The sequence below is a fragment of the Anoplophora glabripennis genome, unplaced genomic scaffold, assembly GCF_000390285.2.
Source record: "Anoplophora glabripennis isolate ALB-LARVAE unplaced genomic scaffold, Agla_2.0 scaffold66, whole genome shotgun sequence".
NCBI lineage: Eukaryota > Metazoa > Arthropoda > Insecta > Coleoptera > Cerambycidae > Anoplophora > Anoplophora glabripennis.
The window spans coordinates 802-15,108 of record NW_019416742.1 but is presented as its reverse complement, the minus strand read 5'-3'; the positions used below and the strand labels follow the sequence as shown (position 1 = coordinate 15,108).

Here is a 14,307-nt window from a genome sequence, read left to right as displayed (position 1 = left end):
AAAATGTCTTTAATTCTTTGAGGAACAGGTGTGAAAAGTGCTTGGAACAAGGAGGGGGACACTTTCAGCAGCTGCTTTAATTTATTGTTATAACAAGGAGGGGGACACTTTCCGCAGCTCCTTTAATTGTTTGTTATTGTTATCACGATTATTCTTTAAAATAAAGTTATATAGTCATTAACGTTATTGAAACTGACAGCTGCTATACAGCTCGTTGAGAAATGAGGTTAAGTTGGTCGCTATAAGCTACTCCCTACGTCCAATGTGTCAGAGCCAACTTCGACCACATTTTTATTTGAACGCTCGTTATAATTACCTTTCGATTATTTTTTGCTGAATTTCGATATCTTGATTTGGGCAGAAGATATACGCGCTCGTGTTTCGACTTTATAATTTTGTAAACGGCCGCCATTTTGAAATTGGGGGTCCGGATTGCGAGTATTTGTTGAGTACCCCAACAGTTATATTTTCCTGCAGTTTCGTCCAATTTCAGTCAATTTCATTATTTTTATTTAATGCTGAAAATCTTGCCCATTTTTTTCTTCGCCGCTAATTTTGCAAATATAAAAAAAATTGCAAGCTTTTGCAAAACCCTATTCATGTAGAAAATTTCCTCAGGAGCAAAATCGACAAGTATACCTCATGTCGATTAGAGGCTTATTTTCGGAGATATAAGCGAAAATCTGAAAAAAGAGCAATTATTTTTTTATTTATTTTGTTATAAACAATATGTCGCTCGACCTCTACAGATACACAAAATTGGGCTTTTATTCTGTGTATTTCTTATTTCATTTTAAGTCCACAAAATTCGAGTTAGGCCCCATTTTTGAAACAAAGGCATGTTTTTGGTCTAATTCGCCCGGATTATGTAGGCTGAGTGGAGCAATGACATTTAGATATGACACATACTTTGAAGGTTATATCTTTCCTACACTGTAGAAACTGTTGCAGTTACTTAACTTATTCTAGACATAACAGTTGTTGACATATTCAGAAAATTTACTAAATGTGGATAATTTCGGTTTTTGGTGAAAACAAAAACATATGCATCATTGTATATTAAAAAACTGTCGACACCCGATTTAACCGAACTTGTTTAAACGGAAAAAGTCGCAAAAAAGTTACAGGGTGTTTGTTTCTTTTTTATTTCTTGTTTTCTCCTTAACTTAGTACCCAGTTAAGCGATTTTAGCAGAATTTGCTGTTGCTTAGTTTCTATAATTTGTAAACTCATTGTGACGAGGCATTTTCAGAAACAAACTTTTGTAAAACATAAATTTGACAGTGACTTATCGAAATTGTGAATTTGTTATGGATACGTAGTTATTTCCAAAAAATGTGAGGTATGTGTTAATAAATATTTTCTGCAATATCCTCATAACCGAGCATAACTTCGATTTTCGATAGGTACGCATTTTTTGTGTGAAATAAAATTCTCTTCCTATATCTGAAAGTTGCATGTAAAAATTTAAACATACAAAAAAGTTACAGAAGAATATTCGCAAAGGGTTGTAGTAAAACGAACGCCCTGTATGATTTAACCTAATAGGAACATAATCACTGCATACTTCATGAAAAGAAACAAAGCAACAGCAAACTGGGTTCTCAGTTAAGGAGAAAACAAGAAATAAAGAATGAAACTTTAACACCCTGTAACTTTTTTGCGACATTTTTCTTATAAGCAAGTTTAGTTAAATCGACTCCATTTGGGATCTAGACTACATCCGTGAAGTATGTAACATTCGTTGTACGTTCGCATACTGACCTCCGGTCTGGTAACAACTTTCGAAGCAATCACAAGCTGGCAATTGCTCTCCTTTCCTAATTTATTGTTTGTCACCTCAACTTCTATGTCGAGGTTTTTCGTACTCAGGATTTTAATCAACGGTTGCACTAAGGGTTCATCCTGTAAAACTAACTTTATTATTGGCGATAAAAGTTCTGCATCGTCGTCTGAAAAATCGTCTATAAGTTCCACGACTTTAAGTTCCTGCACTAATGTGTTCTCTAATATTATGTGGGTGTTAACTCGGACAGAGTTGTGTAAGTCTAGATTCGTAGAATTCGGAAGGAACTGTATGCTTTCTAGTACGGGTTCATTTAAATGTTTTTCCCTTGGTACTGAATTGGTTATAACTCCAGTGATGGCTATACCTCCACATCTGTTGATAAAAAAAAAAGGATCGTTTTAAGATAATTTTATCAGTAATAAAATATGTATCTTATGGGAAAAACTTTTCATTAATTCACTCTCGCAAAATGTATCAATGGGTTTTGCTTAAAATGTAATGTCAGACGGCATGCACCAAAACAATCACTTAAAAGCCATTAGCACAATAAGTAAAAATAGAATGAACTATAACCGATTCGATCGATCGATTTCGTCGCGCAGCGTTTATGCCCCGCCTTCCAGCGGAAAAGACGGCTTTGGCGTTCGTTCAGGCGAGTAACGGGCAACGGGTAGTAAGTATTGCAATCATAGGCGTGGGTATAATTTCGTTGATTTATTTTTATTTTATATAATAATGAAAATGAAGATACCTTATTTGGACAATTGCAAATGCCAGACATTCGATATTTTTTTCATAATCTTACTAAAAAAATGACCCTTGAAACATATCCGCATGTTGTCAAACGTTACTAGTGGTAAAAAATTGTTTAAACAATTTTTTTTTTAAACAAGTTCATAATTTTCGATTTTTTCACTTGAAATACATTTTTGTAGGCTTCTTGGGGTATCTTGAACAAAAGAGTTCCTATGCAACTTTTCTCTAAAATCTACCGTTTTCGAGATATTAACGATTTTTTGTTTGAAAAAAAAAACGCGTTTTTAACCATTTTCTTCTCTAAGGATTAGGTCAGTAAACATGAGCTTACAACAAGGAATTTTAATTACTCTTCAAGTTTTCTTCGTAATAATCCGTATTAACTCCAAGTACAAAACCTATTACGTAGGTATCTAAAATACCCATTTTCTACTTTTAATGTCATACCACGTAATATTCATTCAAATTTCATATTATTAAAATTACCTACTACGGTACTGTCAGATAGAAACTAAATATTTTATTTCAATAATAAAAATTCTTTTAATCCAGCCCGGACTATTCCGCTTAATCAGAGAGAGTTAGCACGATTCCGTCTCGCTTGGTTCTCGACCGCCACATCAAAGGCGCCGACACGGACTCTTCGAGCTGTATATCATTAAGCTGTGCTATAACCTCTTTGCAATTCATTCAGGGGCTTGATTTTTGAAAACAGGAGAACAGATTCCCCAGAGAAAAAATTCACCTGACAAATTTCTCTTAAAAACTTAAATACTTATTTTTGAACGTTGAAGGAATGCCCACATACTTCTATCCGATAGAAGTATGTGGGAATGCCATTCTCTAGAGAATTTAATTTATGCCGTATATCGAGGATATATCTGCAACTGACCAATCAGCGGGCAGAGTTTTCTTCAATATTTCAGTGTCATTATTGGCTACCCTGATGTTTAGTCACTTGATTTGATTTTGAAGTTTGTTTTGTAAATGTCATTATATTCGTCAGGGATACTAGATATCTCCATGACCATGATATTCGTAATAATTTAATATAACTTCAATTTGAATAAAGTATATTTGAAAACACAAAAAATTTAATATTATTATAATTATGATGAAACGTTAGTTCACGTCGAAAGCACAAAAAAGAAATTAATATGCTTAGAAATAGAAACAACGAAGAACTTTTTAAAATCAAAGTTTTCTTCTACTTTTACTCACAAAAAGGCCCAAGAACAATGGTCAGATATTGCTGATGGTTTACAATTTCTGCAGCTTGCAAATTATTCATTATATTTAGATTTAATAATAAATTATTTGGATCTATTACAAATTTCAAATTTCAAATGATTACGCACCTTCGAACAGCGAATGAATCAAGTGACGCGCATGAGCATGAGATGACATTCGGATTCAAACTATTAGGAGAAAACGCCAATTCTCCCGACAAAACCCTGTGGAATTATTTCTCTTGATATCTAAAGAAAATATTCCACAAGAAAATTTCAAAAATCACATTATCTGTGTCAAGAGAAAATGACGTAATTTTCTCTTGACACACTTTCAAAAATTAAGCCCCTGTACAATTTCCGCGATGGGTATTACGTCATCAGTTTAGACTTCTCGAAAAATTTTTCGAATTTATTTGAAAGGCTATATGAGCAAAAGCATTTTCTTCAGGCCATTTTTGCTTGTCTATTCAAATATGGAAACCGATTTTTATTGTGACGTTTCACCTTTCAGCAACCATCATCAGTTTCATTAATTTAAAATAAAAACCTATTATTATTTTCACGCCATCGTTTTCTTTATATTCTTTCGAGCCCAATGATGTACAACTTTCAGGCTAGAAAACTTATCATTGTTTTTTCGAAAATTTTCAAAAAACTCATAAATCTGAAAAATAAGGAATCAATATTTTCGAATAAAATTTTCTAGAGGCCGCTTTTTTAAATTTTTTTGTAGTCTTATTTGAAACATTTGCTTAATACACTATAAAATAAACAAATCTTAACAAAACTAAAATTAGAATAAAAACTCAAAAGTTAAGTGAACAAATACGTGAATCCAGTATTTCTTGAAACTGTTTTCTAAAGTACATTATTTATGTCTTGTTAAGATTTTGTTATTTCTTCATATGTCGCTAATTTATGCCTTTTCAAATAAATCGAAATTAAATATCAAATTCTCAAAATTTTGCGATAAATTCGTTTGGAAAAAATAAATTTTTAACAACTGTTATTTTGTGTCAATTGTTCTTTGAAATTTAAACAGTTACTTTAAAAGTCCTTGAAAAGATCTACAAATTGATATTTATACTATTACGATGTCTTAAAAATAATAGGATACAGGCTTAAAAAGTGTTAAATGATGGATTCTATACAGGGTTACAATTTTTTAATTGTCCAACACAGGTATCTTTCTTATTTTAAGAGATACAGAAATGGTTAAATGACCAAAAATGTACAGAATTTCATACTGATCACGGATTCCATTTTAGAAAGTTCCGAATAGTTCGGAAGATATTCGAAGGAAACCGATTTTATGCTATTTCTTTTTTAGTCGTATTTCATTTGTTTTTCAAAATTTTTGGACGAAAATGTGTAGTCTCATTATTAAATAATGTGAGGAATCGATTATAACTTTAAGGCTATTTTAACATAATTTAATAATTTCTTACGTTGTTTGATGACAGAAAAAGAGCATAAATTACTTTTCACTAAACTATCTCTACCTTATTTTTCCTGTGGTACTGTCGCTGTAAACTGGCAAACTAGGAAGCGTTGTATCTGAATCTCTACAAGTTTCTTTGACCAGCTCAAAATGCACATCAGCCACTATATTCAGTTCAGAGATAAATATCGGCACTTGCAACAATCTACTGTCGCTCTGCAAAGTCTTCAGTTGGAGCATGTTATCCATAAAAGCTGTCCAGTTTTTATGCCACTTGATATAAGCTTTGGAGGCACTGAGGTCAGTTTCTTCAATCGCCCGAAATTCTTCACTATAACAACATACTTAATTATATTTTTCTCTCATCACCATCTAGGGTGTTGTTTAGGTTGAGATTTTCCTTTTAACTCAATAATGTAAGAATACTTTTCAGGGAACATTTTTTTAAATTTTGAGAATGAGGTCAAAGCCATTTGAAGCCATTCGAATACCCATCTTGAAAAGCTTTATATAACATTCAAACTTTAGTAATAGTAATAGATCTGGAAGTCCAAAAAACATTTAGGAATCAGTTATTTTATCATAGTGTCTTATACTGTATTTCTATTGGTGTATATAACGGTTCATATTTATAACAGTAAATTTATTTAGTATATACGGGGAGTGTCGTCAAAATGCTGCCAAAACATCGCGATTGTATGCCGAGCGTATTCCTTTGCGATTTTATCGCCCAGCTCGCAGGTTTGTTCATATTGTTTAAAAACGGATGTATAAAACAACAATTTTATTATAAAATAAAATTATTGCCCTTATTGTTTGTTGTTTAAAAAAAATGTGTTAGGTATGCACTTTCTTCTTCTATAAGTAAGAATTAATTTAATACAATTAATGATAAACATCAATAAAAACTAAATAAACTGCTATAAATAAAAGTAGAAAAACCAAATCACTATAAATGGGTGTCTTACACAGATCACAGAAACAATGTGTCTTATAGTTCTAAGAATTAAACATAAACAGCGCTCCAAGCGGTTGCGCCGAGAACTATTTGTTAAACGCGGGAGATTTGAAACATGAAGTAGATAAAAATGTTTTTGGAATCTAACAGGCTCCTCGATTTATTTTCACTTTTGAAATCGAGGTGCTTATGGTAGAATTAATTTTATTTCTTATGTTTTTGTACTACTTTCAATTAGATATAAGTAACAATATGAAGATGTACTATAAAATATAGCTAAATTCTCCATGTAGATAAAACAGGAATTTGTAGATAATAAAAATAATAAAGTTGTTACAATAAAATAAATTATCGTTTTTTTTATTCCGACGAAAAAACACAAGTAAACGATATAAAGCAGTAAGTCGGTAATTAACATCAATCAACCTCAACCATTCTTGGAAGAACTGTTTATCTTTTATTGGAATCTAACAGCTTATACAATTATAGAAGAAGAATCAATACTTGGCGAAGGTACCCTCAACAGTTGCTTCATTCCTAATATAGAAAATCCAGAGGCATATGAGGCGTACTTTATTGGCCAATAAAGATGCTGATTTTACAACCATCAAACGACATGTTGGATGGATGAGCTCCTCTGTGGCAGAAAGTTATTTGAGTAGTCTATATCTAACAAACTTGATATTGCAAGGAAAATCCAAGGAAAATATAGCTGTTTCTTACAAGAAGAGACATCCGTAACTTGTGCAAATTCTTCACAAACTTTGGCAGATGTTATGCGTTCCGAAAATGATGGCTACAATGCTACAAGGGTTGTTATTAACGGAAAGGAAGTTAAATGTGATAAAACAAAAAAAAAGAAATGTCTATTATTATAAACGTAAATGTTAATGTTAATAAGTAAATACATTAAATACGTTTATTATTTTTTCATTATTCTACCAGTGAAATAAAGTTACTCTGTTCCACTAGTGGATAAAGTATCACTTAGGATGGTTCATATGTGCGGATAAAAGTCCGATTATAAGGTGATTGTGGATAAATATATTATATACAGCTGTCACTATAATAAAATCCACTTGTCGATGAAATTATGTTTAAATCAAGCACGTTAACGTTAGTCTAAATTTTGTCATGGCTAGAGAGAAAGAAGACGGCGATAATGTAAAAAATAAAAAACCAAATTCAAATTTGGCGTCTTATATCTAATTGTAAAACGCGATATTTCCGGGGTATAGTTTTATTAAACAAAGCCACATTATTTTTCATCGCTTCTGAAAATTACCAAGATAAAAAGTAAAACACCCTATAATAGTAAGGAGCAGTGGCGGCCCGTGGGTTTGAATACAGGAGGGGCGCATTTTGAAGAGGACGTACATCATAAGAGCTACGGGGGGTGTGGGGGGCGGGAGCACCCCGCTTAGCGCCGCTGGCGAAAAATTTTAAGGAATTTGAAGGTCATTGTGTTTTGCAAGTACCCCTAAATGAATACTGTCAGTGTGTAAAGTAGCTACTTAGATACAATGCGAGAAATAAAATTCCAACGTGTGGGGGCTGAAGTGGATAATCGATCAACCAACCCAGTTAGGATGTAATTATGTAGATTACTGTAATAGTTAATTCTGTATAGTTTTTGAAGTTCCTTTAAAAACATGGGCATCACTAAGATGTTTATCTAAAACGGGATCAATTTTTGCACTAAGTATAGTCTATCAGTTCTAAAAATACCTCGTTGTTTACCGAGTTACTTTTTTTATTATGTCCACGAAGAGGAAGGTTACATGTACCATATAGTTTTAAGATATTTATAATTTTTGAAAGAAGCAATCGATTTTTCTTAACTGTTTCGTTATGACTATTTATTTGTTCTGCATAAGCACTATTTAAACACGAAGCAATATTTACTCTTCCTAAAAGTAAAAAACTCACCAACTTATTTTTGTGTTTAGGAGAATTTTCATGTTTCTTAATTTTAATTTCTAAATGTTTCAAGTCAGAAACTCCAGTTTTCGTCCAGTCTTCTTCGCCTCCTCCAAACAATAAACATACAAAACAAAAAAATCTATTTGTTTGGTCACAACCACAGGGTCTTATCATAAATGTTTTTATCAAATTTGCGAAAGCCGGCCCACTTTTGCACTCTTTCTGCTCTTCAACACTGGCGTTGGACGTCCATTATTTTTCAATTCGACTTTTTCCTCTAAACTTAAATTACTAATAACAAGTTTTTTTATTTCACAAACCCTCATTTTAAACTTAAACTTATAAAATATAATGTCTTAAAAAGCGCCAAAGCAAAAACAAAACACGTATAACCACAGTTCAGTGATATGGGTTACTGCCTCATGGAGTCCCAAAACAAAGCTCGCGAGCCTATCGTCGCCTATCCCCTCCACGTGCCATTCGTGCCAATTTGTCCAATCATATGTAAAAATATGCTTGCACGATGGACTCTGATTTCACGGTCCGCGACGATGGAGTGGGGATTGCGCGCGCGGTCAAACATAACTCTTTGGTACGATCATAGATGGCAGATGGCATTAATCTGAGCTACGTTCACGGAGTACATGCACTTTATGCAACCAACCTAACATCCAAGAGATATTGAAGCATGCTTAGATTTCTTATTGATTTAAATAAATACATTATTTTAAGTTTATAGTTTGAAAATATCTGGGGGGGCGGAGTCCCAGAGTCCTCCTTCACGAGCCGCCACTGGTAAGGAGTTGAATTAACTTCTAGTTTGTTAATTTTCACCAAGTAGAAGTTTGTTGAAGTTTGGCAGGCGAATTATTAGCTTTGTTTTGGTTCTTTATTTCTGAATCCAGAATCATCGCAGAACTAGAAAACGCAATAGACAAAATTCTGAATGATTCGGAACTATCCGGAGTTATTTGAAAACCAGAACGCTTTACAAAAATATACTCATAAAACCCAATAAAAAGATACTTTCTAAAATGAAAAACAGGAAATGAAAAAATTATGAATGACAAACGGAGCTTGGGAAAATGGGAATAACTACGCATGCGCTAAATAATATAGTTCTAAGCAATTCCTGCTAGGGGGCTAGAAATATTTCGGATGATTCAGAACGGTTCCGAATCAAGTTCGAATAAAACCAAAACAAACATCTGTCAAATTCTGAACCGTTCAAAGTAAACACAAACGCATATTTCAGACTGCGCATGATTAGAACGGTTCGGAACCAGATTTTATGGGAACCAAAAAACAAAGCTATTGTGAGCTCCCCTATATAAACCTTTACCTATAATTATATCCTCGCAAACGCAACTCCTTATAAACGTCTTTCTCCTTCAATGGCAGTCCATGGGATTTTAGCGAACTGGGTAATCTCAAATTCCGCACTTCCGTTTCCTTACCGGATAAGAAACTAACTGTACCAGTGGCTACTGCAGAAGTGCCGTGGATTACCTCGAATTCGCCAGTACCAATTAGAATAGAGACCCTAAAAAACAGACTGTCCTTATTCGGAATTCTTGTAGTGCTTAGAAAGCGGCAGTTCCTCAGCGAGACGCGAGAAGTGTTGAGCGGTACCCCGTGCACGAGAGAGAACGTTTCCCATACCATGTAAAGGTATCCTGTCGTGGGGAACAAACGTTTTCCTGAAATAAACAGTTCAAGTAAAGGGGCTTGTTTGAACAATTTCTAAGGTGGTTGTCAAGTGGGTTTAGAATTTTTGATGTTATTTGATGAAGATTAAGTTATCTGGTCGGTACCTATTTACATTTATTTTGTACACTAGTTCGTGCTATTTCAGTGATTAGTTTGAAGTCACAGTCAGATCCTTGATTACGCATAAGGCATAAGTCTTAATACGACATAACAGCAACAAAGGTTTTTGCGACTCGTCATAAATTAGCAACATCAACTTTTTCTGAATGAGAAAACATTTTGTAAGCACAAAAGTTATACGTTTGACGTTCATATAGAGTAATGACAAGTATTTTGTTATATTTATGCACTTTAAACAACGAATATTCAATTATTTTCCAACTACTACTTGATCCTTCCACGGCTAATGTGATGTTTAGGTGGTATTTCTTTTGAGACTCTTTAGGGCGATATTGCCTATAACTTTTAAACGGGAATTAATTTTTCTAATAAAAGTTTATTAGAAAAAAGAGAGCTTTTTAACAGGAAAGAAATTTGGGTATGTTTCTGGAAAAAATTTAATTGATGACGTCATTAGTCGTCTCTGTCAAATCCTAAAGATAATACTACCGATTGAAACAGGAGCTTACCTCATTCTATTTAACACCACGTATCCCAAATTTTATTTTATTTTTTTTATATCCTAAAAGTAGGCCCATACTATCAAGTTTGAGGCACCCTGTACACAACAAATGTAAACACCGGTCAGAGGACTTAATCTTCTGTTCAGGGGTTCCCCTGAAGAAGACATATCAACAAGTGCAACGGCCACGGAACCTGCAAGCCCAGCTGAAGTTGCTTGGTTATTTTATTACAAGAATATCCACTAATAAAGTTTCAAATATCGCCTTTGAATTTTTGCTGTTGAAGTACGTTCCTCATCAAAATCAATTACAATTTTGTTCTCAAATAAACTATCGTTTAACTTAAGATGAAAAAAAAAAACATAATTTTTCTAGAAACACGCTTACCATCTACCACATTATTTACAACGAATGCCCACTGACTGTCGTTCGTTTCAATCCTGTAATGTTTAATTCCATGTTTCGCCTGCCGTATCAGGTCCAAGCTAAAGTTTGGCACGAATATCTCTCTATTGTGTTTCCACCTGACGTAAGGAGAGATCATAGCAGTACCACTGCTAACGGGAAAGTCTACTCGGGGGTACAATCGGTTGATTTGAGGGTTGTAACCGCTTACGTATAAACTACAATGTTGAAAATTATGATATTATGTACAGAGAGAATGTTAGATTCAATAGTATAGTCTTTCCGATCTCAGTTGAAGAACCAAGAGATTGGCAGTATGTATCAGGTTCGGTCGCTGACGCAGCAACTCAGCACTGAAATATTTGAAAAACTTGTTTCCATATTTATTTAGCCATACCCATACACAGGTCTGGTCGGACTAAACGTGGAAATGGTAGAAATGTATACGCCCAGTTGAAGAATGGGCGTGCGTGCAAACAGCATATAACACAGCCGGACTAGGCGAGTAGGCAATAAATCTCAGTTGTTGACAAGTGGTTGATAAATTGCCTAGCAGTGCAGTGCAGCAATGCGAAATTTGGTATGATTCAGGTAATTTTAATTTATTATATGCACTTTCTATTAATCATTCATATTACAAGGGAGAAATAAGAGGGACATTTTGTTTACTAATATTATTGCAACATGGCATTTTGGAGACATTTTGAAATGGAACAAAACTAAATTTACCATCAATACAATAAAATTGTTTAAGGACATAAATAATTGAAATATGTTATTGATCAAATGAACATATAATAGGAATTTTCTACACATTATATACAAATTATTATAATTTTTACCTTTAGCAGAAAACTTTTTTAGGGATGCCTATAAAACTCATTAAATTTTATTGCTAGGCGTTTTTCAACTAACTTCGGAAAGACTATACCAATCTTTTAGATTTAAGCAGGGGTTAAATAGTGATCGCTGATTGGTTGAATAGTATCTCCTGAAAAATTACGCTGATTACAGCCAGCGAAACAGAATAATTTCAATAATTTTTTTACCGAAATTTAACGACCAACATGAAGGAAATAAAATTGCTATTCGAAACAAAATTACTTATCATGTGGCTTGTAAACATTTATGAATGCTCTTACAAGAGTAAAAACCATAGTAAAAATTATAAATTATTATTTGTAAAACTGTGTCGCCAATTTCAAAACAATGCACTCAACGTTCGGATAATCGAGTTCATACTGTCAAAATATTTGCACGTACCTTCCAAGGCTTGTCAAAAATCCCACAAGGTGGTCCTTACTTTCGTTTCCAAAAAGACGAACTACAGAATGTTCTCTATCATTCAAAGTGCCATTACCTATTTGTAAAATTATGGAATTTGGTTTGATGGTGCCAACCTCAATATATCGATTTTTCCTTAAAATATTCATGAAATGATTTGCTCTCTTCGATTTAGCATGGTCCTTTGATAGGATCTTTAGCGAAGCTTCACCTGAAAATCGTTATTAATGTAACAAATGTGCGTATCATTAAGTTCTAGTATTCTGGATGTAGGATCATTGTAATTTTGAGAATATATTCATTTTCAAAAGATAACTAGCGAAGTGCACACAGCGACGTATGTTTTTTATTTTCTATTTGTATTTTTTTCAATGTCATTTCTGGTTTGGCAAAAACATTTCCATAAAACTGACACTTACTGCTTCTTTTGGCCGAAAGGGTTCGTATAATTTATTTTTTTGACATGTACAAAATACCCAAATAGAAAACTAAAAATTTTATTGAAACTCGGATACCTCACAAAAAAGTTACTCACACGTATCGACTGTATCTCCGTTTAAGTTGTACTCATCTTCCAGTCCGATAAAATTTTCATATTCCTTAAAGAGAAGTATTGTTTACAAATCACGCAATTAGTCACCGAGTAATAAAATTATGAATTTTCTTATATAGATTCTTAAATAAAGGGTGTCCCAAAAATAACGCAGGATTGTGCAGGATCACATATTACAACTTGTGATTTATTACAGTAAATAGAATCACATGTTGAGTGAGTGAAGATTGTGAAAATTCATTACAAGTACCGAGAGTATGTAGCTGGGGCTGTGTGCAAAGTCTCTGCAATTAAACATTTCAAAAAGCGCAATGCAGCGGATTTTAACAAAAGATCAGCATCCATTAATGATTCAGCTAACCTAGAAATTCAAACACCACATAACAATTTAATGCGCCCGACATACGCTGATTGGATGTTGGAGAATCAACAAGTGGGCGGTGATTTTGTTAAGAAAATCATCTTTAACAATGAGATGAATTTCTATTTTATGTGAACAAGCAAAACTGTCGAATTTGGGGCAGACAATGCTCAGGTCGTTCAAGAACGACCACTGTACACCCTAAGAGTGGCAGTGTGGTGTGGATTTTAGGCTGATAGAACTTTTTGTGGCCTGATTTTAATGGCATAGATTTGGATGACATTTGTCCGACATCGTCGTTCACATTTAGTGTCTACCTTTTAAAAGCACGTAAAATCTTTGTCGATTTATTAATTAATAAAAACTTTTTTCTTCACGTGAAATCCTGCGTTCCTTTTTTTTGAGACGCCCTTTATTTCTTGCGATAGTCTCTAAAGTATTATGTGTCTGGTTTACGGTAAAAGCGCAATCGATCGTTTCCTCCAGTGTTAAAATCTCATTACAATAAGCCGAAACAAGCTCTCCCAAAGAACAACCGAAGCTGCCATCGAATTTGACGTCTAGTAAACTGAGTAAGTGTATTATAGCGATCTGAACAGCTACTGGGCCTATTACTGAGATATCATCTCTATCAAGGGGTCCATCGTTAAGAAGCACATTCGAGATACTAATTCCCCTGTGTGTTAAATGCTCTTGTAACCTGAAATTAATCAATTGTGAAATATTTTACATGTATTCTTTAAATCTTACCTTAGGATAATGTCCCGGAAGGCTACTACTGCCATTAGTTCCCTGCCAACTTCATGCCAGTTGTTTAATTCGCCGAAAGACAAATACAACGGCTTGTTATACTCCGGGCAATAGTCGAGGGATTTCGTAACACCTCCAAATTGTGGTACTATAGTGTACCCCCTGTACAAGTGATTCTGTATGTTTTTCCTGCGAAATATTTCACTTTAAATATTTTAAGGGATTGGAGTAACAAAGTACTTTTAAAAAAATAATAATATTGTGGGAAACAAATAACATAAGTGTAGTTTTACTCATAGAATTAATATATCTGCACATTTTTAATGGATTTTTTTGTCTTCTAGTCTCTATATTATTTTTATAAAGTCTTTGTAGATCAGAAATTTGTCGGCTGTCCTTTCTGCCATTCATCTGAATATAATTGAAAACCTAATCAATAATCAATGTAGTCCCCACGCATATAAATATAGTTAAAACCATTTTAACTTCAAATGGGAATACGGTTCAACAGAAAAAAGGGGG

The 14,307-nt window shown here is 33.6% G+C and overlaps 1 protein-coding gene across 1 annotated transcript in view; it reads right to left on the bottom strand.

Annotated features, from left to right (window-relative positions):
- The window catches only part of LOC108917957 (fatty acid synthase), a gene marked incomplete at its 5' end in the record, with an annotated part of 32,424 nt that extends 18,450 nt beyond the window's left edge, over nt 1–13,974 (bottom strand). The window contains 8 exons of the mRNA XM_018724783.2: nt 1,765–2,161; nt 5,280–5,549; nt 9,442–9,799; nt 10,820–11,055; nt 12,101–12,332; nt 12,657–12,720; nt 13,492–13,735; nt 13,786–13,974. Of these exons, the coding sequence (XP_018580299.2) occupies nt 1,765–2,161; nt 5,280–5,549; nt 9,442–9,799; nt 10,820–11,055; nt 12,101–12,332; nt 12,657–12,720; nt 13,492–13,735; nt 13,786–13,974 (1,990 nt within the window). The remainder of the gene's footprint in view (nt 1–1,764; nt 2,162–5,279; nt 5,550–9,441; nt 9,800–10,819; nt 11,056–12,100; nt 12,333–12,656; nt 12,721–13,491; nt 13,736–13,785) is intronic.
- Nucleotides 13,975–14,307: the final 333 nt, after the last annotated feature.